This window comes from Melospiza melodia, chromosome 10 (assembly GCF_035770615.1).
Source record: "Melospiza melodia melodia isolate bMelMel2 chromosome 10, bMelMel2.pri, whole genome shotgun sequence".
NCBI lineage: Eukaryota > Metazoa > Chordata > Aves > Passeriformes > Passerellidae > Melospiza > Melospiza melodia.
The window spans coordinates 26,051,490-26,078,135 of record NC_086203.1 but is presented as its reverse complement, the minus strand read 5'-3'; the positions used below and the strand labels follow the sequence as shown (position 1 = coordinate 26,078,135).

The following is a 26,646-nucleotide window of genomic DNA, read 5'->3' as shown; positions in this document are numbered from 1 at the left end:
ACACATTTTGTCTTTATGCAGCAGGTGGTGGTTTAGGATGAGCTGGATTGACAAGTAAGGATATTAACTTGTGCATTTGCTATAAAAGCACATGGCTTGGAACCAAGCCAGGAATCTCTCACAAGTGACTTTTTAATTCTTGTGAAGCTCAGAGAACACCCAGCATCCAGCCCCCATACCATGATTCCCATCCCCTGTTTCCTCCTCAGCCTCTTCCAGTCAATGAGGTAATATTAACTGGTATTTTGCAAAGGTTAGGATGCCTTGCAAGAGCTTGTTTTATCTTTAAAGATGGGAGTAATTTACAAGTTGAATATATCGGCAGTTGAGAAGTATGATCATAAGAGGGTGTGATTATTTTTTTTTTTTTGGTAGATAATCTCTACCTAAAATGGTAGAGCAGTTTTTGAAGCTAAGGATGTTCTGACATTTTGTTAATCTGCTACTTCATATTTGAGAAAGTGCTGTGAATTTAAAATATGTTTATCTACATTTCTTCAAATATTTGCGGTTCAAGAAAAGTAAAATATTTCAACACATTTATGAATACAAAATATGTCTTTGTAACCCTGCTGGATTCAGCTGGGAGATATTATCTGACTCTCTGCATCACAGTATATTTTAAATGATGCTCTAACCCTTGAGAATGTCACCACAAAAAATATTTAGTCAGAATCATGTTCAGGGTAGTTCCAGAAGTTAGCTATGCTCTTATTTTAAGTGATTTTTTGTTTTATTAAGAAAAATCTGAAGTTGACAATTTTACCTCTGTGTGGCACACTCTCCCTGGTCCTACAGTTAAAGTCAGCTTTTGTTCTGTGCATCATTATGAAGGGGAACATTTTTCTTGCACCTCCCCTGGGCTTAGTTGGACTGCTCACCTGAGTAAGATGAATATGGCTAAACTTCAGGCTATAAATCTTTAAATTTATCTATTGTTCTAAATACTTAAGAATAGCCCTGGAGAAAGAGAAGAGAAAGGCAACCAAGAAGAGTTTGCTGTATAAACAGTTAACGATATAAAGTCACTGGGAAGGTTCACCTCTGCTGCACTGCACTTCCCTCTCCTCCTGCCAAGTCTTTGACCCCTCTATTCCTCCAGTTATTCACCTGCACAGTTTAGCAGTAGCTTTTCTGATCTTGGTGTGTTGTGCTTTGTCCCCACTGCAGATCATTCATGAAAGTGCTGATGCCATGTCTGCATGTCCAGCACCCCCTCTTGTTCTTGTTCCCACAGATAAATCCTGTACCCTAGTTTTGGGTTTAGCTGCTTAGATGGTCAGTGTGCTAGATTTTCTTTACTTTTCCACATCTTCCCTTCAGTATAATACAGGTTTTGCTTGGGTATTTTGGAAGAAAAGTGGAACAAGAGAGACTTGAGACTGATTGCTGCAAATTTGACTATCTTAGGAAAAGCTATTCTTATGCAATCTTCCCCCCCCCCCAATTAAATACAGGCTTATGTCTCATGCCATGAAATAATTTGCCATTTAAATATGATGATTAATTTATACTATAAATAACTTGCTTATTTTATCTTCTGAGTCACATTCCTATATGAAGTGCATATACAGACAGTATTTATTTAGTTGGGGTTTTTTATCCATGAGAAGCTAAGTTAGGTGCTTAAAGATGTTTCTATGGAAAAGTTATTTGATAATTTTAAAATGAAAAAATTTCATGTATTTTTATATTTTATGTTGTTGGTTTACAAGATGAGACTCCTGAGTTGTTGGGCTTATGAAGCTTTGTGACCATTTTCACGATTTTGATTTATGGGTTCTGATTTATGGCTGAGTTTTACGTTGAGTTTCTGATGTTAAGAGTCCTGTAAATAGTGAGAGGTCTGGACATCCACAGACTGGAGTAAGCATTCCTTCAGAAATCTCTCTGCTGCTGAGGAAACAAAATAAACCAGTCAAGTGAAATACTAAAGAGAAACTTTTAAGGGCCAGGGTTGAGGGGTAATTGAACACGAGTTGCATATCACTGAAGATGGCTCAATGTCAGAATTTTCAGTTGTGCAGAAAGGATGCAGTTAGTGCAGTTAACAGCAGGTAGGGCATGATAACTATATTTTCTTTTGTCTCTATGAATTGTTTTAGCTATTTAGAACCTTCTTCTTTTGCATACTATTAAGCTATACTTCAAGAGGCTTTCTGAGAGTAAGCTGTGACCACAGTTTATACAAATGTGATTTATACTGCCTTAGATACCAATTCTGGGCTTAATTTTGGAGTGAGAAGGTTGGAAGGTAAGAAATGACAGAAGCATGAACAAAACATCATGCAAAGATGTTGCCTTTAAATAAAGATTGCCCTATTGTATATCTGATGCTTCAGTAAAATCTGGAGCTCTTTTTCAGCAGCACAGAGAGGAGGAGTAATCTCCTGTAGGTTTATTTTCAGCTGTTACCTCATGTGATTTGTAAACCAGGCAGACACGATTCCATGACTCTGCAGAAGCTGAGAAGTGGGCTTTGTGATGTGCCAAAGCAGCTTGCTGACCTTGAGTTAATGAAATATTAACCAGTTGTCAGGATGACACAGAGCATCTGTTTTTGAGGATTCGTAGGAGGGGCCATTGGGATGGTGCTTAGATCACATCCCTGTCATTTAAATGGCAGACTGGCTGATCCCACACACTCAGCTGCCCAGGGTTATAGAGCTGCTGTACAGATGTGGTCACATCTGCTGCTGACAGGTTTGACACACATTTGGTCCATGGTCCTGCTTGTCTGGGGCTGAGAAGGTGCTGAAGAGCACCGTGCATGGAGAGTGTGACCATTTGAGATGTACTCACTCACCTGCTGTGTCAGCCCCTTTGTAGGTTCAACACGGGTTCAAGGCACTTAAATCAGCTGCACAAACCTGGTGTTTAATTCCAATTCTACAGTTTTTACCCAGAAAAGTTCCGTTTATATGTGAGTAATTGGGAAAGCTCCCAATTCCACTCTTTGATATGATTGCTCACTCATTGTGGTGTTTAGACTGTGCAATTTCATTAAAATATCTAGTTCAATTTCCAAGCATAATATCTGCCTTCAAAATCCCCACAGAGCTCAACTTGCACGAAGCCTAAATGAAACAGCTTTGCTGGTTTCCACATCACATTGAGATACATCCTTTCCTGCAAATGCTGATTGCCAAACCAAAAGCTCTCTCTTGCTTTTATATTCATTTTTCTAGGCTAATTTAATGTTATGAAACATGTAAAACATGAAGTTTAATGTATATAGCTATATCTTTGCTGCTGAGGTGGTGACTGGAGCTTGAGAGACAAATGCCAAGCTGTCAGAACTGGGGGGGTAGTATGTTTGTATTCCCTCAAAGGACTGGGAAAGGGCTGGGTTGTGACAAAGGCATGGAGGCTTCTAATTAATCAGGACAGTGCTATCAGTAATTGAATGTATGTACTGCTCTATGTCTTTAACTAACTGCAGAGTGCCCTGTTGAATAATAGAATTTGGTTGTCTTATGTACCCTCCCTGTTCTTTCCAAACTCCAAAAGCTGATCATACATCTGAAGGAGAATCAGAGATTTCATGCCTTGGGTTTCAGCTTAGCAGTGGTTGGCCTCAGTGCAGCCCATTGGGTGATAATTACACAGAATTTGCTGTGCTGTCCAGAAAACTGCTCTGAACTGCTCTCTGTGACAAGTCAGGTGCTGAATTTATTCAAATGAAACACTTGGACAAAGCTGTGTGAGCCCTCCCAAGTGCACGGGAAAAAAGAGATTAAAAAGACTGGAGGAGTCAAGGGAAGCACTGGGAAACCTGGAATTGGCAGGAGCTTCTTGTGCTTCTCTGTGGGCATTTGTGTGTCCTCAGCTTTCCTGGGAGGTTCAAGAGCAGGTCAGCAGTTTGTAAGCTCAGATTTCTTCAAGGACTTTAGAAGAATTTGTGCAAATAACTCAGGAAATTTGTGGTCCAGGAGTACCAATAACACCTGGCGTTAGGGAATGTTGGTTTCTGCCAATATCAACACATTATTCTGTAATACAAGTTGTGACAGCAATCAAAGAAATTAATTAGTAAATTCAATAATTTTGGTCTCACAGTGGGTTAAAATGTGTCTCTGCTATCTAATGTCCCTACTACTCACTGTATACAGTAAACTCAGTGGGAAGAAAGAGCTTATTTTAAAAGAGTGAGGAAGAAGGAGCCATCAAAAATATCCTATTCCTCCTAACAAAGAGCTCCAGCGAAGAACAGCCCTAGACCAGAATGAAACTCTCCACAGACCCAGAAGTTCAGTGGAAGGGTGAGCATAACCCCAGGAAAAGAGGTATCAATTAGGAAATAGTTGTGTAACAATTTAAACTGCTCTATTATAGACTTTTTCCCCTGCATATAAGCATTTATTCCTGTTCTGTAACAAGTAAATCTGGAATTTAAAAAAAAGCAACTACATTGTTGAGATCATGGGTATATTTACAATATATTCTTGGCTTTCTATGTGTCTAAATATGTAAATTGTGCTTTCTCTTTGCCTGTAAACAAGGTTTTGAGTGTAACATTGCTCATGGCTTAGGTTTCTGCAGACACCTAACAAGTGTGACCTGCTCCCCTGAAGCTTCTGTGCCTCTGGAAGGATCCTGGGATGTGTGGGCTTCTCTGCAGGAGGCCAGTATTTGGGTTTTTTAACACCTTCCCCCCTTTTTTGTTATGAACCCAAAGTCAGTATGCTGAGACCATTCCCCACTTGGAAATATTTTTTTACAAGAACAAAAAGACTGTTTCTTTTGTATATAAAGAAAGAAATAGGCTTATGTGCAGGCAAGAAGGATCTTAAATAAAACATTGTCCTTTTTCTACCCTCGTTCAGCTGGGAAAATCAATTTTTGGTTCTTCAACTGCAAAGAAAGATCAAAAGGAAAAACTGACAATCCAAACAAAGGGCAAGGTGATGTGGGCTGCTTGCACTCCTGTTCCCTGGTGTGCTTCATACAGGCATTTTCCCAAGCAGAATATATTTACGGAAGAATTAAGGGTGGGTTTTTTTTGTATCTCCAAATCAACGATGCTGTGACTAAAAGTGACCTGAATATAAAAGTAAAGAACCCCACTTTATATTACACTTTGTGGAGCTCTTTGGTGCTAATTTAGGCAACAGTTCTCAGATGTGTCAGGTTCTTCATTGCACAATACTTATGTTTTGAAGAATTGTCATTGATTTTACTTTACTGGAACTGGCCGAAGCCAGTACTTTGTTCTATTTTTTTTTGTAGCATGTTATGTAATGCAGAGAGAAAATATCTTCATTCTTGCTTAAATGCCAACCAGATTCATATTTGAATCTTCACATGAAAACTAATTTCAGTCAGTGTGGAGGGAAACTTTATGGAGATTGGCTTTCCTGCTTTGTATTGATTCCTGTTTATATCTTTAATAAATAAAACATGATTTATTGTTATAAGCTCATATTTACAAGAGGAGGAGATTAAAGTGTCAGCAGGAAAAACAGAAAGGAGGAGTGTGAAAACTTTAAAACACACAAACTAAAAAATAGCTTGAATAGCTTTTATGAAGTGTATTAATTATCTTTTGCATAAATGTAAGAAGTTGAAAATAGTTATAAAAGTATTTGATTTTAATGTATTTTCACTTCTTTGTGAGAATTATTGTGTAGACATCAATTTTGTGACCATACTAAATTCAGTGGATATTACAAGTACAAAATAGGCTGCATCCAACTCAAGGCACACCCTTTGCAGGAAAATATTTTTGCCTGCATGTTGTGCATCAGTGTGTTGGGTCTTTACCCATGCAGGCAGAATGCATTTACTTTTGGGACTCTGTGTTTGGCATGTCTTGGCATGGTAGAGATGCAAATAACTGTGTACAGAATGCTCTTTTCAAATACAGATGGTCCCAAGTTTCAAAAGCAGCAACTGTAGCTGGCAGCCCTGGGACTTTTGGGAGTGTTTGCAGGGAAGGGCACTCTGCACTGTGGCATTTGGAAAGCAGAACCTTTAGACAGATGATTGGCACAAATGACCAGTGATTTATAAAGTTTAGGCCTATAATTTTGTTCCTCAAGGACTGATTAGCTCCAAGACCTCCCTATTCTCATCAGGTGTGTCCAAGGAAAGTTTTGAAAGCAAATCCATTGATTTAAGGCCTTAAATTTGTGTGGCTGTGTAATGGCTTTGTAAGGCTCGTGTCAATATTACATAATCAATAAAAATAGGTCAGTATGTTTGACCTTTGTAGATTTTGAAGCACTTCAAACTGCTTGCAGCTTGTTTATTGTGCAGTTAAATCTTGATTTGTGATAACAAACTGCTCTGAATTAGGTGAGTGGTAAGAAGCCATGTAGGAAAATTATTATGATAATATATATTATAATGAAATGTGCCTGATTTTGTAACTGTGCTCATTTGCAAGATTTTTCTTTCTTTGTCTATTCATTAATTAATTGTGTAACAGGAGAGTTCCTGGGAGGTGTCAACAGAAAACTGGCAGCTCCACCTGCTCAGTCTGCAGTGCCATGGAAGTGTCATCGTGGTGCTTTATCACTTCACTGCTTAGACAGGAGAGCAGAGCTTGGTTTCAGCTCTCTGCTGAAAGTAATGCACTCTTCATTTTCATTTTTATTTGTTGCCCTGCTTCTTCTTTCACTGGTTTGGGGCAGCTGAGAGCTTTATGAAAAGGTTATTGCCTTTTCACCCTAAAACCAGGGTGGCCAAGGTCAGAGCCTTGGATGTCTTGTTCTCTCTATCAACACCTCCCCTGCACTGCTGGCTGGGGCTTCCCTCCAGGGCTGTCCTGGACAGAGCTGTGGAACAGCCCAGTCCTGGGGGAAATTACTTGATTTCACACCAACATCCTGGTGTTCCTCTCTGCTGCCAGGCCCCTTGTCCCCCTGCAGCTTTGTTTTTGGGTTACAAGCACAGTGACAGTGCTTTGCCCTCAGGGTGGGGGATCTTCATGCCTTCTTTTGTCATCTAGCTTGGCCATGGGCTTCCACACAGACTGCCCTGGAGGGTGGAGAATTTCCTTTTACTCAGGACATTATTCTGTAACATACTAGGGTTTTGTTTCAATCTCTTATGCCTCCTTATGTTTCCTATGCTGAAAACTCAGGAAATTGTTGATATTTCAACCTTTCCACAGGCTGCAGGTGAGTAGGACCTACTCTCAATCTAGTTGCTGATGTTTCAAAATTCCCTTTACAAATGCAGACTTGGTTCTGCAGAAACCAGCCAAGGTGATGTCAGAAAATCACTTTGGTGTTAGTGAATTGAAAGAAAAGACGTAATTTTGATGTGCAATTTCAGATCAGTGGTAATAAAGCAAAAGAAAATTATTATGTGCATTATCAGATTTCATTTCTCATATATCCAGAATACTTGGCTTTAAAACTGTAGTCCAGAGGCTTTGCATCCAATTTACTTTGAAGAAAAATCTATTAATATCACAAAAGCTACTTTTGTGATTAATTTGAAAAAGTCTTTCCTTGTGAAACAAAGGAATTTGTACAGACAAAGGAAAAATAGATTGTGTTAAAGAAGTGCACAGGAAGAAAATAGGAATGGTTTAGATTCATGTAGGTTTGTTTTCTAGAAGAAAAATCTTAATTGTGATCTTTGAGGCATACACTGTGATTAATTGTAACCTCCAGTGCTGGCGTGGACCAGAAGTGTGTGAATGGGAAAAAGGCTGAGGAGGTGCTTGGAGCATCCTAGACATGTGCAGACATTCCAAAGCATAATTTCCTTTATATCATTCCAAACATATGTATTTTTATGGGCTTTTTTTTAGTGCCTAAAAATTAGAAAATAACTTTTAATTGTTGTTTATGAAGCACCATATGGCTGTCTGAAATTTTGGCTTCTTGTGGAATGAGGAAAATGAAATTAATAGGAAATCACACTCAAAAATCTATTATTAACTTAATGGAGCTAACAGCTTGTCCAGTGTCCTCATACAGATCATGTTGTAGCTGCATGTAATAAAAAGCAAATCCTTATAAAACCACTGAGAAAATGAAGTGACAGAGAGAGGCCAAGCCAAAAAGCTGCATGTGTTGGTACTGGGCATGGTCATGAATGGCTCAGCAACAAGCTACTGACAAAAATCAAGGATACAACATCTATTTTCACAGTTGCTTTACCATGTGTTTGAAATAATTATATTTTCTTCTAGGTGGTTTATGAATTAAAGGCTTATCTCAGGATCAAAATATCTTGTCTCATTTTTGATTTTCATCTTTCAAGTAGAAACTTGTTTGGTCCACCCAACTTAGTTGTTCAAAGTTCTGTGCTTTTTTTTGTGACTTAACGTTCAATAAGTAATGGGGATACTTTAAACCCATTTTTTTTCTCTTTTAACCTGTCCTAACAGAGAGCTGAAACCATAAAATTTGCATTATCTTTCTTCCACCAAACATTCAAAATTGAAAGCTCTTAATACAATGGTTTGAAAAAAGAATACATCACAACCTCAGCATTTTTGAAAAGTGTCTGCTGATGATGTGATACTAAAAAAAAGCACAACAAAAAAGAAATCTAGAAAAAATAGCCAAAATATTTTTTTTTCTTAGAAGACTAATTAATATTGGCAGGGATGCAGTGTTAGGGATGTGTTCTGGATGGGTGTATGTTGACTGTCTTGGCTGTATGTGTGAGAAGGAATTGTATAGGCTGGGTAATTTTATAAAGCTGTAAAAAGAACTTTGTTCAGGTAATACAGATTTGAAACTATGTTTTAAACAATTTTTTTTCAGCATCGAATCTAAATTAACCAGTGTATCATTGATCACTGAGATGGCCTTTTTATGGAGTAATTAAGTCTGAAGTATTGAATTAGATATTAAAGATTCTTCTAATAGGTCTGCTCTTAACCTTTTTCCAGTATTAGATTTTTTTGGCAATTGCTTCTATTTCACATATGTGATGAGTAAACAAAAACAAGAGGAGGTTGTGGGAGGTGAAAGTCAGGTATTTTGGGTTAGTTTTGGCAGGGGGTGGCAAATCAGTGTCTTGCTTCAAAATCAGGGCAAGGAGTCGAGGGCATATGTAGAATAACAGCTCCAAAGTAATACTTTTCAACTTTCTGTCTTTAGCACTACTGAGGCAGACGTAAATTTTTCAATGTGATAATTTTCCCATCCAGATGCTTCCCAGGTAATGACCAGTCTAGCATGATTCTCTTCAGAGGCCCAATGAATTATTTCAGTAATACATTGAAAACTTTGTACTTAATTCCATTGAATAAGTTGGATAATGAATCAGGCTACTGGAGGACATTTCAATCCTACTGGGCTTGGCTCAGATCAAAATACTGCCAGATTTGCTATTCTTTTGTACATTTCTAGTTTTTGATGTGGATTGATTTATTTGTGGTCTAAACAGCAAAATGTGTGGTACCTAATGCAACCCTTCACAATGAAACAAAAGCTAAGGGATACAAGGCTAAGAGCTAGAGCAGAATTGTATAACCACAACTGTCTCTGAGAGAGAAATGTTAATTTTGCTAAAAATGTAAATTTTCAGCGGAGAGCTGTTCAGTATTTTCATTGCTTTGGGTAAAAATGCAATCTGTAGAAGAGATTTAGGTTTGGAGCTTCATTAAGAAGTTCTTCATGAAATGGGTCAAAGCCCCACTGAGGGAAATATTTACGCAGGCACCCAAATGCCAAGCTGGCATCAGTGTGTGCTTAGAATTAAGCACCTGTTAGATGAAAGAATCTATAAATTGTTGTAAAGAAGAGAAATGACCACTGTGGTGGTGAGTAAAGAGGTGAGGTGCCTTCAAGTGGCGCTGTGCATGCACATGGGCACCTGTCAGGTCACTTTGTCCCAGCTTTTACAAGGCAGCAAGAGGAGATTAAACCCTTTGAAGGAGTTTAGCCCTGGCCTAGTATTGGCAGCCTTGCAGGAACTGGGTCTAAAGTTGATTTCTCCCTCTGAGCCTGTGGCCTGTTCCTCTCACTTCCCAAGGCCGTTGGTTTTCCAGCCTTCACTGTGTGATGTCCTCCACATTTCTTTAAGCTTTGGCTTCCATTTTAATGCTTATTTTGAAGGATCCTGCTGGGCATAGCAGGCCTTTGTGGAAAGACTGTGCTTGGCAAGGGGCTGATTATCAAGCCTCTGCTTGAACAGGGTTCACCTGTCACATTATGGATGTGTTAGCACTTCTGAAGTAGTGGTTGTAACATTGCAGTTGTCTTTATTCTCTGCACATTTTCAGATATGAAAGAGAGAAAGTTTAGATTTTGTATCAGGAAAGAATTCCTTACCATCAGGGAGGTGATACACTGAAGCAAGTTGTGCCCCATCCCTGCAAGTGTCCAAGGCCAGGTTGGACAGGGCTTGGAGCAGCCTGGGATGGTGGAAAGTGTCCCTGCCATGGCAGGGGTTGGAACAACATGGGCTTTAAGGTCCTTTTCAAGCCAAAACATTTGTGATTCTACAATTCATATTAAAAATTCAAATTAACTTGCTTTTTTACCATGTGAACTCCCAGCTGTCTTGCTTACCTTTTTTATTTTGTGCTCCATTTTTGAGACTATCTCCAACTACAACAACTCCTTTATGATTGAAAGTGAAGTGAGAAAAACTAATATGTGTGCCTTGGTTTATGTATTCTACACTACTTACAATTTTTTTCAAAATCATCTCTGCAGTTCAATAATGGATAAAAGAATTAGAATCAGTCAGAGAAGGCTTTGTGTCTTTTTTTGCCTTACATATAATCAGAAAGAATGAAATTTTGAACACGTTCCAGGAAAGCAGGTGTGTGTATTGTTGCAGCACGGGGAGAGAACAGTGTTTGTTCCTAATGGCTGCTTGACTTCAACACTACAGATTGCATAGAGCCTGTTCCCTGAACTGTATTAAAACAAATTGTGTTATGCTATTCAGTCAAGAATTTAAGGCACAGTTGATCTGCCTGAGTCTGCCAACTTTAAAATATATTTTACTGGAGGGGGGGGTGGGCAAAAAAAGGTTTGCATGTTATTTTGGCAAGGAAAACTTCAAATCCTTGTAAGCTTTAAAAGGTAATTTTAAAATTTTTTAATTTTTTTTGTAATTTAAGGAAATGGGAAGAATAGAGAGAAATATCTTGATAAGAATCTGTTCAAACTGACAAATTTTTGAATGAAAGTTTTAGAAATCAAGTCTTGTGATTTATTCATGTATTTAGTACTTACAAGGAAAGCACATGATTTTGCATGCCCAGGTTTCTCAGTGCTTAACAGAGTATCCTGAGAAGCTTCCATGATGGTATTGTCCGATCATAGGGATTGTGACTAATACAGAAAGAAAAGTCTTCTTTGCTTGCTTTTGCAGCCTCTTAAAATGAAATCATCTGAAGAGGAGAATAATAATATTGGCTTGGGCATAACATAAAGGATATTTTGAAGTCTAAAAGTAGCAAGAATGGACCTACTGGGTATAATGAAGAAAGAACCCTGGTTCCCTTTGCATGGATTTTTCTATTTTTGTTCAGTATTTACTATTTATATGCTGCAGGATGCCAGGATGACTGCAGGTTTCAGAAACTGTCTTTCTCTGTTTTGCCCATAGAATGGATGTTGCTTTAGAGCTGGCAGAAAGCTTTTTTTCTCTCTTGCCAGTGAACTTCAGTCCTCTTCCACAAAAGAACAAATTTGTTCCTTTCCTGATTGAGTTTCAAACCACATCTGCTCTCAAGTTTGTAAGCAAATGTGAAAATAGCCATTTTTCTAAGCCCTTTGTCTATTACAGAGGAAATTTATGTAAAAAATAATGAGAAGTTATGTTGAAAAAAGAAGCTGTTAAAGGCTGAAAAATATCAGGAGTGAGATATCCCATGGAGTTTGAATCAAGCACATACAATGAGCAGTTTCAATATGAGAACTGTTTCTTTTGGATCCCTGCCTTAGTGTGCATATTTTTCCATGCATTATAGTGGTGCTGCTGGATCTCGTGAGGCTCCCTTTGCTGTATAAGCAATTTATCAGGTTTAACTTACATGTAGGATGTGTGAATACTTGATTACTTTTACTCTGAGAGGGTTTAAGGCTGCAATATTGAGAGTGAGCTTTAACTTAGCTGATTTTATCTAGCCTTAAAATTTTTATCACCGGTGAAGTGTGTAGTAATGGCTATGAAAGCAATTAATAACAGTAGTGACAGAATCAAGCGACTGACTAATTTATCATTATAGATTTTAATGAGGCCTATAATCTAGCAATAAATATACAATATATTCAAAAGTATGGAATTATAAAATGGATGATTTATTTAACTTTAATTCTAAACTAGTCTGCAAACCAAAGGTTGTAGAGAGTGGGCTTGTAAGAACATAATTCTTTTTGGTGTTATGGAGCAGAAGGATGAAAATAACAGAGGAAGAGAGTTTAAATTAAAATTAAAGGAGGGGGAAAATCATTGTTTATCTTCATTCAAAAGGCCTTTAAGCACAATAGTTTTGTAGGTGTGGGAGGTACCTTGTGGACAGCTTCTTTTTCATCTCAATCTGCTCACTTGGCAGAGCCTGGGAGCTGCCTTGGATGCTGCATCCCTGCAGCTCTCAGAAGATGGGCAGCTGTGGAAGTGGCAGCAATACTTGGGAAGAGCTGTCTCAGATTTCAGACCAAGCTGGTGTAAAGATACCCAAATGTGAAAAGTTATTATAATAAATTTAAGATTCAGTGTTCAGTGTGGAAACTAAGCTTAGTTACTGGGTTAAAAGTGAAAATAATTTAGGTGTCATTGCTTAATTGGATCGTTTAGCCTTAAAAGACCTTGTGCAGGAAGATAGTTAGCCATTTTGTAGCTTGTTAGTAGAATCTGTAGAACTCAAGACTGTCCTGACTTTGCATTGTGGAGCTCCTGTGACTGTGGGTTGCTCTCTGCTTTGCAATGTGTGCTGAGCTCATTCTGAGAGAGATCAGGCACATTCCAGGGACTCTCTGCTCCTGCTGCAGTGCTTACATTGCAGTCAGGGGTTTGCAGTGAACCCTTCTGAGCCCAGCTGCCTTGCACTGGGGTAAAAACACACTCATGTCATGGTGGAATGCGTTCTGCATTTTTAAAGGAGGCACAGACAGTAATTAATTTATACAGAGTCCCTGCAGATAGAGAAGCCAGACCCCTGAAAATCTCATGGTGAGACAGAAATTTGATTAGGAATTCATGTGAGACCTCCTCCCTTTGTCCCAAGCTCTGATTCTGTAGTGTGGGAGGTCTTGTCAAAGTAGTCCTGAGTTCCCTCTGGTAGAATGCCTTTTGTTCATGAGCAGGGGAGCTGTTCCCATACATCTTGTGTTCTTTACAGCAGTTTATTTTTGATAAGCTACAGCACATTTTAATGTAATTGTTAACATGCCTAATTTGCAGCCACACAGTCGTATCAATAATAATGGAAAGTTGTTCACAGGTAATAAATTAGCATAGCATAAAACCAGCAGAACTCTGCTTCTCACTATATTGTTTCACGATCAAGAATTCAGTAGTTAAATATACACAGCAGTGGGCTGAGAACAAGCTGTTCATTTTTGCTGCAAGCAGTACCAGTGGACCAGAGTAATCATAGCTCCCAAAAGCAGGACTGATTTTATTGATTTTAAATAGGCTTTCATTACAGCACTGAGCTTATTCCAATTGCAAGGAGTATCGCTGCTGTTTGTATTCACAGTGCTGACTGAGGGAGGGAGAGGTTTTGTTGGATGCCATGTAGAGGCTGTTTGTCCCTCAGTGTTCTATTCTGCCCTGCTGAAATAACTGAATTTATTATAGAAAAATAAGTACTCAAGGCTTTTTTCCTGTGGTTAAATTTTTTTAGATACATAGAGCCAGAGCCAGTTCTCAAATTTTGAATTCTGAGTATTCTTCTGAGGAGTCAAGGTCTTGCTTATTTATTGACATATGACTTAGGGACCAGCTGTACTTTAGTTCCATTTCTTTAAAGGATTCTTTGGAAATCATGGAATCACTTTGCTTGGAAATGATGCTAAGATCACCAAATCCACCCATTTAACCCAATACTGCACAGTCCAGCCCTTAAACCCATCTCTAACACCACACCTGCACCTCTCTCTTTTTCCATAGATTAACGTAAAAAAGGCAAATAAGAGAGCTGCTCAGTCTGAGATATTAATGTATTCAGGTTATAATTAGTGAAGAACACATGCTGTTACCAGCAATGTGTCATTAATCTGCATGGAGCAGTTTGCAGCTATTTGTTGCTAAATTAGTGACACTTCAAAGCTGTCGGGTTTTTGTATTGTTTCTAATGATAAAAAAAATATAAATCTGTGACTAAAAATCCACATATGCACACTTAAGAAGCAGGCTGGTTTGTTATTTGGTTTTCTTTGGAGTTTTTGTGTTTGTTTTTGTGTTTTAATTTGCACCAGGCTGGTCAGTCAATGGCCATATACAGAAGTTGGTTGAAGCCTTAATGCTGTTGAAAATGTTGTACTTTGTGCTTTAAGGTGGTGTACAGGCATGTTGTTTGTGATAGGTTTTCTTCAAATCCTTTATGTGTAACTGCAGAATTCTCCTTAAACATTTTTTCCAGTGTTACTAGAACAGTTTGGAAGGGTATTAATAGAAATTAGTTACACCTTTCTGGTTTTAATGAGTTTAATACTGACTTAAGGTATGTTTTTTATATTGTTCTCCTTAAACCTGGAGGTGAAGGTGAATTACTTCAAATATTCTAGCTAACCCCACATTTTTGTTTTGGCATAGTCTTTCATAACATAATTAGGGAATTCAGGCAGGAACAAACAAAAACTTTGTGCGAGCATTTCTAGAAATCAACTCTTTAGATAAGATGGTGACATTAAGGAGTGAATCAACTTGGTAAGTACTGAATGATCAACCCTAGGTACTGTAAAATGAGATCTGGATGGTTTATTTAATTTTAGAGAGTTTGGGCAAATAATTATGGAATTAAGCTGCTTCCTGTTGGTTTCCTGCAGGGCATGAAGAACCTGCTGTACTGTGCTCTGCTGAGCTGCTGCATTGATTAGTTCTTCAGGTCTAATCTTTACGTGGCTGTGCTCACTTTCTGTCTGTTTGCTTATGGGTTTGATAGCTGTTTTTCTGAAGTTACTCTATTGCCTTGATAGTCCTCTGGTGGATTATAAAAATGCACACATTAATTCCTTTCTCTAGCTTCATTTGTTGGAGCCCAGTGGAGATAATTGGTGCTCATGGAAGGTTGGGAATGAGGCTGATGATCACTCCCAGAACTGATACCACCCATCACTGACAATCAAAGCTCACATTTTCAGGATGGCTGGAAGCTAAAATTGATTTAATTAAACGCTTACAGCATCTCTTAACAATACCATATTAGATTCTTTATCACAGCTGCTACTGTGATTTTTAGAGTTTGCTTGTGCAGGTTGAAAAGTGATTTATAGTTTTAATTCATCTTAATTTGTGTGCTTATGAAACATTTTAGATAAAACTTTTTGTTGCATTTAAATTTCCTTGTTATCTGCCCTGCAGTGGCATGAGTAATAGGGAGTCCAGAACATGAATATATTGGAATGCATGAAATATTTTCAAGGAGAATGCTTTTAAAGTTCAGAGTGATATACGTTAAATGTTACTGAATGGATAAGCATGTGGAGAAATTTTAGAAGCTTAGAAATTAAGCATTTCTTACAGTATCTGCGTTAAAAGTAATTATTAATAATAATAGTAATAGTACTACTATGTTAAAATATAATACCTGTGTTAAATAGAATATTTGTTTCATAATATTTCTCCTATTCTAAGGTTCAATTTTTCTTTTTGTAGCTGCTGAAATTTATTATACAGGCACTTTGGAATGATGCTGTGTCAGAGCTTGCCTGCACCAGAAATTGCTGCAACTCGAAACTTACATTTAATAATCTTTAAAATGTTTTTACAGCCTAGAAAGTCCGTATGTGTTTGATTGAAAGTATCTGTATCCTCTGTGCCAATTAAACAGTAAATTTGTCAATTTAACAACAAATCCTCATGCTTCCTTGATACTTAGATAAAATATTATTGTCTGAGGTGTGACCTAATCCAAACACCACTGAAATCAGAGATTTCCACAGACTGCAGGAGAGGGTAACAATGACCCTTTTCCAGGCACACTTGGTGATCTGGTCATATTAGGATTTTGCAAAGCAGCCAGCACTGCTGTGATGAATGTGCAAAGTGGCAGTGGTTGTTGTTAATAAACATCCTAAAGGCACCTGGGAGGTGTTCATGGTTCAGGAATTTGCCGTGATCTGGAGCTGCAGAGATGATGAGTGGTGATTTGGTTTGGTTGGTTGTTTTCCCTTTTCCCCCTTGTTTGACTCTGTGAGGATGTCGGGATTGCTTTTGTTTGGAATGTAGGATGTGGTGCAATTGCTTTTGTCGCTGTCTTGATGCTCTTTTGTGTTACTGAGCCTGTTACACTCAAATTGCCAGAGGTCCAGGTGATGCCTCGCAGACAGATGAAATGTTTTCGTTTCACAGCTCCTGCCCCTGCTCTGCACTCACCTGTCCTTTGGACATGGGGATTTCTCCTTTAAGAACCACATCCATGCATTTCCTTCCATGTGTTCAGAGCAAGGAATGTAATTTATTTCCCTTGATGAGCATTGTTTTGTTGTGCATTCAAGACAAAATATGGTCTGATTTATGTTTAAAAACCGTGCCAGTGTGTGAGCCATGAAGCTGAGCTGGTTGTGTGTGGTTTGTTGTGCAGGCCATGGAGCATTAACAGCTTGGTTCTGATATCCACAATGACTTATTTATCCCTCTGATAATCTGTGTATCCCTTAAATTCCTGGAGCAATTCTTTTTTGGCAAGGTTGCTTTATAGAAGTGATGAATTTACTCTTCTTTTGTTGCTCACTAGTTATAAACAATTTCTTGTTGGTTTAAGAGTCCAGTCTGGAAATGCTTTTTGATCTCGTACTAACAAGCTCAATAATTGACCAACCACAGAATTGCAATGTGTTTTTCTTTGTAGAGGCAAAGGAAATTGTTCTGAAGGCACAGATTCTGGCTGGAGGGAGAGGGAAAGGTATTTTCAATAGTGGATTGAAAGGAGGAGTTCATCTAACTAAAGAGTAAGTACTTTCAATTGGGAAAACTACATAAATAAATTGCTTCTTGTATAATATTTAGGCTGTTTACCATAGCTATGGACTGTTTCTTTTAATATTTTTCAGTAAACTAACATTTTTGCTTTGTTTGTAGCCCTAAGACTGTTGAACAGCTTGCTAAACAGATGATTGGGTACAATCTGTCAACCAAGCAAACTCCAAAGGATGGTGTGACAGTTAAAAAGGTAAGATTTTGGCCTCTTGAAAGTTGAAAACTATGTTCAGCTGCAATTTTGCATTAATAAGCTGGGATGTACAACATAGGTTTTTTTCCAATCCTTCTCCAATTCCTGATTGATTACATCTAATTGATAAAAAAAAAAAAAAAGAAAATGTTACTTCTTCAGTTTGTGTATATATTTTGTTCATCAATTTTGCCACACCCACCGATGGAAAAATAAATTGTTTTCTCTGTGAATATTGAAAGGAATCCTTTGTCATAGGCTTATCTCCCAACAAATAATTTCTAAATGGTGATACAGCTGCACTATAGCATTAGCTGTACACACTTATTGACATTCTGCTTACAGAAACAGCAGATATATGGTTCCCTTTAATAATAATATTATCTGTACTTCAGTCACCCTCAGGTTTGTGCAAGTCTTAACAGAGTGACAGATGAATCACAGAATGGTTTGAGTTTAAAGGAATCCTTAAAATTCCTTCAGTCCAACCCCCTGCAATGAGCAGTTGCATCTTCAGCCAGATCAGGCTGTTCAGAGCCCCATCCAACCGGGCCTTGAATGTTTCCAGGGATGGGGCATCCACCCTGCTCTGGGCAACCTGTGCCAGTGCCTCACCAACCTCCTTGTAAAAAAATTCTCTCTTATGTGTGGTCAAAATCTGTCTTCTTTAGCTTAGAACCACCTTGGCTCATTGCAACAGGCCCTATTAAAAAGTTTGTCCTTATCTTTATTGTATGCCCTCTTTAAGTATTGAAAGGTTTGCATGAGATTTTTTTCTCAATTGAAAAAAAGTTTCTGAACAGTAGATTATCTCTTCTTGTGGTAGATATAGACTAAAATATATTCATGGTAGTGGTTGAGGTACCAGATAACCATGGGAATTCATTTTCCAATGATGGTGGTTTCTGCAAGGCACCAGGATTCACTTCAGCATAAATTATTTGCTCTGTATTGGCCTAAATAAGAGAAACAAAGATTCAGCAAGAGTGTCCTTCAAATCAGTAAAATTCTTTGAGTCAGGGAATCCTGGCAATTGCCTAGCTGCTGTATCTGTTTTTACCTCTTGCTTTGTTTGACTGAGCAAGAATCCTCATACAGGTAAGTAGTCAAGAGCCACACTCTGTCTGATGCCAGGAAATCATTTGGCTTGAGCTGAAGGAGCTGCAGTTCACATTTAATATCCTGTGAACAGCTTGGTGTATTAGCATAGAAGGGGAAGGAACACCTGTCTGGAAGGATCCTGTCTAATGAGGGTGGAGGAAGGTATTCAGGCAGTTCTCTTGGGGAGCAAGGAGAGCAGATTTCCATCCACTCCTCAGAGCTGTTCTTAAAAAGAAATACTATATATTAAAATAGGAGACTCAGTATTACCATTAAGGCATGTCTGTCAGAGATCCTGATAATACTAAGGATATAAGACAGGATGTACCTTTTCCATATTAAGGCACTCTGCTTGGGAAAATTAGTACTGTAAAAGCAGCTTTCCTTTATAAGTTCTTTGTTTTTATTCTTTTGCCCTAGTTGGCCTGCCTTGAATACATCTATACAGAAATTCTACTTTTTTGTCAGAGTGCAAGCCTGTTCATCATTGACAGATTCAGTTCTGAAACAGAAACATCTGATTTTCTTTGGAATTGATAGAAATGGAAGAAGGAGATGGGTATTGGGGGCAGTTTTGACGTGGATTATTCAAAGGATTTGTATTAGGATGACTTTTGTGCCATGTGGCTATAGAACATTTAACCTGTGGTTCCTTTCTCCCCTCCACATGTTTGTGTGAATGAACAGTGGGCAGGACCAAGCAGCTGGGGCAGAGGTGAAGTTTGAGGTGAAATTTTCACTACTGAGCTTCAGATATTTACTTTGGTGGTACAGGACTGTGCACAGCCTTGAGAGACTGTGTATTTTTGCTTTGCTATAGAGTTCCTAGGAAACTGGTATTTTAATGCTGATCCATGATAAACCAATGTGATGCTTTTCACTGGGAAAAGCTGATGATTTGCTCATAGACTTTCATCCTGATTACAGAGTTGGCTCTTAAAAGTATGTTGGCTTTTAACTACTATGTTTTATATTTTTTGGTATTAAGTTCTTGATTCTTAGTAATTAATGCTAAGAGCATACACCCCGCTTTAAATTAATTCAATTTGTCCAATGTTATGCTTATTAGATAGTGAAGAAAGCATGTTTAAAATTATGCACTGCTTCATCAAAAAATTGTTTCCCAGCAGAATTATGTCTGTTTTAAAAGAATTTCTCATTTACAAAGCTAGCTCACGTTGGGATATTAAAGGTAGTTAGAGGAGCTAAGGCACTCAGGTTTGTGGTGTCAGGACTACAAAATCAAACACTGACATTTTAATCAAGGGGCAAACTACAATAATATTATTAAGCATATAAATTTAGCTAAGTCTGAGATATCATTTAATGCAGTGGGAATGTAATGCACTGAAAATGCCAGGCAGGCTCTTTGGGCTTGCTAAGGGCAGTGGGGAAGGTGAGAACAAATCACTGGCATTTTTCTATTTCAAGGCACGTACTTTCTCTCTGCATGTATGGAAGAGATTGTGTTCTACATGTACTTAAGGAAAATTGCATTTCAGGAAGAAAAGGATTTGGGCTTTTTAAACTTTTCAGTGTTCTGGACGTTTGAGTGGTTTAAAATATTCCTATGTTTAAAAAAAAAATAGGTAATAAGCATTTTTCAGAAGGAAAATATTTATTATGTCACTTTCTGTGAGACAAGAAATGAGCTAGTGTCAAGTCAGGGAGTGGAAGTCATGTACCTTTTACATCTATTTGTAAGGAAGGTATAAAAGGTAGAAATTTTCTACAATTAGAATAATTATGAAACAGAAAATGACGGTTTCAGCTTTCTTTCTCAACTTGTGCACCTGCTGCAGAATTTAAAGTGTGTTTGTGCCTGTTCAGATTGATGTTTCTCAAATTAATAGCAATCTCTTCAATTCCCTCATAACTTGGAACCTGTTTTGTGAGTTTACATAAAATCCTCTTATGGCATTTGGAATTTGGAGAGCCTGGCTATCTGTGATGACAGTCTTCTCTTATCATGACAACCTGAGAATTCACTACCTGTGTTTTTCTCTCCAAGCAATAACAGAATGAACATTTTGCATATTTGATTCTGTTTGAGAAAAGCTGTTACAGTTACCCTCATGACATTAGATGTGTGACTTAAACTTTTAGGTAAAGATTTGTTACAGAGAAGCAAACCTTGAAGTTGTCAGGAAGTTTTAATGAAAACTGATTTTTCCCCAGGACATTTTAAATATAAATATGGTATGGTAAACAGATAATGGTGTGTCATATTCTTTATCAAAAGCAAAACAGACAAAATGTGAGAAGAGTCAACAGTCTGTAGATTCAATTTCCCTGTTCTTAACTGTTCATCAATGTATTTGCATTAATTCTATTGTGTGAGTGATAGGTAGACTTAAATGATATTTAAAGACCTGGAACACCAATTTCCTTGGCTTTGCTCTGCATCAAACAGGGAGGATCGTGAAGGAAAGTTATTTTGTTGGGAGGAATTAGAGATATTTCACAATCTAACAGTTTTTTGCGCTAAGGTTTCCTACTGCAAAGTAGACTCTCAGTAGTTTTGTGAATTAAGACAGAGAAGTATCCGATGATGTTGACATTGTTAATTAGCAACAGTGAGGACAATCACTCAGGCTGGAAGTCTCAGTTGAAAATAGCTGATTTAATAATGTTAGTTCCACCTGCTGTGCCTGCAAATGTATTCCTCAAAACTTGTGGAGTGTACTCCCATCCCAAGTCTGGCCCTGACCCTGAACTCTGTGGAAACTGAACAGCTCTGACAAGATCCAGTAGGACCAGTTGGTTTTATCTGACTTATGTCTAAAGCAACTGACTCACATTTTTCAGATACATTGATGCAGGATATGTAAGAAGGGGAAAACATGGATGCAGGTAAAAATAGTAGCAAATCAAGGATGCTTTCCTTACCCTTGCTTGTTAATTTGACAAAGCTTGGCAGGAAGCCAAGCTATGTCTCTGAAGTTGTCTTTTATCATCCCTCTGTAGTAGACTAAAATAGGCAGATGCTTTTAAGTAGTACAGTAGTTTTCTGCATTCTTGGTTCTCTCTTTCACCCTGCTTTCTTTAGTTTCCTTTTGAACAGTTGTTTATTTGAACTATTCCTTTACATCCCCTTGTGTTGTGTGAATAAAGTGAGGTAAAAGTAGAAAGAAACAAAATTACTATAAAGCAAATTTCTTCCAAGTCAAAAACACCGTAAAGAAATTTCATCTTTCCTTCCATTCTGAGCACTGATGGCTCTATTTGATTTCTTGTTTCTTACAATTTTTTCTCCTCTAATACCTACTACCTGGCAGAAAGTCCCTACATTCTTTCTTATGTACTCTGGAACAGACTGTCAGAAATGTGACTTGGGTGAAAGTATAGTGCATCTTTCTTGTTTATAGCCCTTGAACTATGGAAACCCAGAAATACTCATTTGATTGAGCACCTTGTGCCAGGTAGGCAGAGTTTTAGGGCTGCAGGTACAAAAATGCCTCTTGGATCTGCTGACTCAGAGAATGAATTTCTCCTTGTGGTTTATTCAGTGATGATCATTGTCTGCAGTCATTGTTCAAAACCGTCACTTCAGAAACAGACCTTGCTAGAAAGATGTTGCCATTTAATCCTTCTTAATTATATTAATACTTGGGAAGTGATTTTCCTGATTTCTACCACTTCCATTGAAAGATGGAAATTAGTAGTTCTCTTAAGGAAGAATGTAATTCTAATTAAATTGCAGAGGTGGCTACTTCATTTTCAGATTGAAAAAGGGAAAAAGGTCACAAGGTTGTAGTAGTGCAGTAAAAGCAGTGAAACCAATGTTTCTCTTCAGGGTAGCAAGTATCAAACTGCTGCATTTTAGGCAAAGCAGAAGGATGAGTCAGAAGCACCAATGTTTTCTTTTCTTCCCTCTCTGCATTTTAGGTGATGGTTGCAGAAGCACTGGATATTTCCAGGGAAACATACTTTGCCATTCTGATGGACAGAGCCTGCAATGGACCTGTTATGGTTGGCAGTCCACAAGGTGGTGTGGACATAGAAGAAGTTGCAGTAACTAGCCCAGAACTTATCTTTAAGGTATTAGAGTAATGTTCTGCAATAACATTTTTCTCTGTCAGTTATCCAAAAGAATATTTTTCCCCCTTTCTCCTCCCATTTTTCCTTCTTCTCTGTAAAAAGGAGACAAGAAGAACCATAAAAATAGTGTTTCATCAAATACAGGATCATACCCATCATCTAGTAAATGAAGCATATTTAACATCTGATTTTACTAGAATTTTTCAATTAGAAAAAGATCTTAAACCTGGCTGTTATGTGATATGTTAAACTTAATATCTGAAATGTTTTATGAGTAAATTTTACTTTCAGTAAGGTACACTGTTTTTTCACAGGTGGGTTGGTGCCAATACACTTATTGTTTCTGTGGCTGTTTTTCTCTAATTGACAGAGTTGTTAATTATTTTTTTGTACCTGCAAGACTTTTGCATCTGAAATACAACTGTTGTAATTGCTTTCTTAATGGTGACTACACTGAAGTATTTTTTAAGTTACTGTGGCATGATAATGAGTAGACAAGCTATTCAGCTGAGAAAATAATTGATACTATCAAGTATAATTATTCAAAAAATTGTAAAAATATTTAATGTGCACTTAAAAAAATCATATAAACTTCACGGTGTTACTGGCCAGTGACACTCATTGCCTTGAAAATATTCCAGAGTATGTCATAAAAATTAACAGACTAAATATTCGTCAATGCCATCTGTACAGTAATTAAAAGTGAAAACTGGTGTCACATTCTCTTGTCAGCATGCCACCCTGAAGAATTATATATTTTTTGGAAGGACTGTTTCATAGTCAGTGTGGTAATTATAACATCCCCTATAGGCAGCTGCTGTAGCCTCAGTCTCAGGGAGCCTTGGCAAACAGCCAGGCTTTAATTACTAATTTGCACATGTACACTAAGTGTTTTCCTTTTGAAGCTATAACCCTCCATTCTGATTGAATATTTAGTTATATTCATGCATGTTACTGTTGCAGGAGGAAATAGATATTTTTGAAGGCATAAAGGATCATCAGGCATTGCAGATGGCAAAAAATTTGGGATTCCAAGGACCTTTGCAGCAGCAGGTAACTTGACTCCCCCCTCTGGCTTTAGGCTGAGGGCTTTTTAGCCCAGCTCTATGTTAAATGTTTTCCAATAGGAAAGGCCACTTGGAAAGGCCAAGTGTCCATTAAATCAGGATCATTTTGACATTCTAAATACTAAATTGCTCTATGTAATTGTCATTAGGCTTTAGCATTTTGAATAAGCTCCTTCTGGTTTTATAGTGTGAGTCCCTTCTCTTTTTAGCAGTTGATGGCAACATGCTGTTTCCCCATGTGGGATTCCTTTGTTTTCACTGGAATTCCACTGGAGCTCTGTAAATGGCATGGGTAGAGCTGGTTTTGAAAATTAGCCCTTAGAATGAGGAGAAATAAAAGTGTATCTGGCTTTGTGATTTGGACCTTTTAAATTTTTTTTTATTTTTCAACTCAAAAACAAAAGGCTGACAGCATGTTGTGTTTTCGGTATCTCTTTTCTGTACATATATATTTTGAATATATATATTTGCCTATGTGCATCATTTTGGACAGAAAAGAGCTCATTTAAGCTGGCCTGGGTTTTTTCTGCAGTATGAAACTCATTTTTGTAGAACTACTTTATTTTTAATTCAGCAGTTTTAATTCTTTTCTATCCTAACATGCAATTAACAAATGCATAATGATTAAGTTGATTAACACACATTTGAAGATTTAGCTGTATATATAATGAGGAGGAATGATTATGTAGAACCTTTCAACCCTTGAAGAGTTCTGGTACTTAATAATTAACAGCAAATATGTATGGACTTTTAAACAACACATTTAAATAATGCTGCTGGAATGCATTTCTTCCCTCGTGTAGTCAACTAAAAGGAATTTACTGAAGCACAGGGACATCCTTTTTATCCAGACAAATCCTGGTATTTACTTATACATTCTCTAGTTCTAGGCTGGGATTTTCTGCTTGAAGAGGCTCAGTTCTTATAGACCCTGAGAAAGGGAAGCGTTGACATTAAGCTGCCTGAATTCACAGAGGTGCTGAAAGATGGAGCAGCCTTTAATAAAAGTGAAGTGATTCTGGTGTTCTGGTGCCATTGCAGAGAGCACTGTGGCAGCAGCAGCTTTCCAGGTGGCCCAGAGCCAGTGTGGGGTCATGGTGGTGCTGCCTCCCCAGTGTCACTGCTGAGAGCTCCCCCCATGCTCTTGGGGTGCTTTGTCAGCCTGAGGGTTTGTGCCAAGGAAGCTGCTGCACATTTACAACTGATGGGTTTTTTAGGGTCAAACCCACTGAGAATGCTTTGATAACTCTTGAGGAGGGCAGGCTTCCAAAGGAATTTGTGCTGCTTCCCAGCTGGGACTCTCTAAAGAATCTTATCACAGAATCACAGATTAATGTAGGTTGGAAGAGACCTTAAAGAACATCCAGTTTCAACCACCCTGCCCTGGGCAGGGGCACCTTCCCCTAGATCAGGTCACTCAAACCCCATCTAGCCCAGCCTGGAACATTTCCAGGAATGGGGACTCCGCAACCTCTCTGGGCAGAACTGGGATTGGGGTTGAGTCTTCCCACTTGTGATGTTTTCTTTTTCATGACTGACCTCATAGGGGAAAGCTGACTTATGCTTTCTTTATTCTAATTAATTTCACTTACCAGGAGAGGTCCTAAGTATTTTTTGGGTTGTGTACTTCAGTTAGTTGATCAGTAATGAGAGGGAAAAAATGGAGTGGTTCTTTATTAGTGCACTTCATCTGCAAACTTATTTCAGCTAATAGGTTCACAGAGTGTAATGAACCAGAGGGATTTTTTAATACACATTCATGTTGCTGTTTTTAAGTAGTTCTATTAGTGGAAAAATATTAAAAGAACAAAAGACTTGAAAATTAGTAGTCAGTGGTGATATTTTCAGCCATGGAATCAGGCATGGGGATAGATGGTGAGGAGTAGTAGGGAACAAGCAAGAGTGTCATGTAATGAGTAAACAAGCAGGCTTCAGGTGTGAGTTCTTCAAGAAAAAAATTTCAGACTGATATAGGAAGGAGAAATAGATTTTTTTTTTTGTGAAGTCACCAGAGAGCACAAACTACTTTGTGGTTTGTGACTTTAGACTGATTAATGTGAATGCAATTCAGATCTTGGTGTACCAGAGAACATTTCATTATGCTGGTGCCTTCAGTCACTTCCCAAATTAAACTTTTCATAGTAATTGCACTGTCTATTTTGTACAAAATCTCCAGTTTGTATAGTCTTTAAATGCACATTTACTAAATCTTACACAATATCATAATGCTGCACTGTAACAGCACAAGTGACTTTATGAATATGGTTAAGAAAACATAAATAAAAGCAGTAATTATCTAGAATTACTGTGCAATGTAATACTTTAAAAATAATCGATAATGGTCTACCTTTGCCTTGCAAACATGAACTTTTATTTTTCTGTGTGGTAATTGTAAATCATTTGATCACATTTAGGCAGCAGATCAAATTAAGAAGCTGTATAATCTTTTCTTGGAAATTGATGCCATTCAGGTTGAAGTCAATCCCTTTGGTGAAACTCCAGAAGGGCAAGGTAAGAAACTGAAGGAAACAAATGAATGCATTATAATTCTTTATTTATGCAAACTATAAATTAAATTGCATAGAAGGATGTAGCAGCAGCTTTGCATTAATTTCATTTTGTAATGTAATTTAAACAATATTCATAAATATTCCCTTGGCAGATTTTATATTTCAATACCTTTTATTGTTCCATCCAATACTGGAAGTATTGGCTTCTACATGTTCTGCTTGGTGAGAGACAGGAACATTTTCTGCTCTTCTGCTCAAGTTCAAAGTTGGGGTTTTCTTGGTTTTGTTTTGTGGAGGGTTTTTTTGGGTTTTTTTGTGTGTATGTTGATTCCCACTTCTTCCTGGTCAAACCACCACATAGAATTACTGAGATTGTGTGGAAAGAAAGTTGTTCTTTTATGTCTGCATTCATAGGGATAATTAAAACTTTAAAGTGCATAACTCTGCAGTCTACTAGTGCACAGGACAAATTTCAGCTGAAACAGACACTTGGCCACATCCTTTGGGAAGAAGAAGGGTTATTGATCTTCCTGCACTATGACTACAGGGCTGAGGAGGTGTAGGGTAAAACTGAGGAGCTGAATTAGCTCTCACCTCATTGTAACAGTTGGTATTCCAGCCAAAACCTTTCCTTCCATTTAGTATTTTTGTTCAAGTAGCT

The 26,646-nt window shown here is 37.8% G+C and overlaps 1 protein-coding gene across 1 annotated transcript in view; it reads left to right on the top strand.

Annotated features, from left to right (window-relative positions):
* The window catches only part of SUCLG2 (succinate-CoA ligase GDP-forming subunit beta), a 102,522-nt gene that overhangs the window by 28,244 nt on the left and 47,632 nt on the right, over nt 1-26,646 (top strand). Inside the window, exons 3-7 of the mRNA XM_063164343.1 lie at nt 16,946-17,045; nt 17,176-17,266; nt 22,256-22,408; nt 23,372-23,461; nt 25,890-25,986. Coding sequence (XP_063020413.1) covers nt 16,946-17,045; nt 17,176-17,266; nt 22,256-22,408; nt 23,372-23,461; nt 25,890-25,986 — 531 coding nt within the window. The remainder of the gene's footprint in view (nt 1-16,945; nt 17,046-17,175; nt 17,267-22,255; nt 22,409-23,371; nt 23,462-25,889; nt 25,987-26,646) is intronic.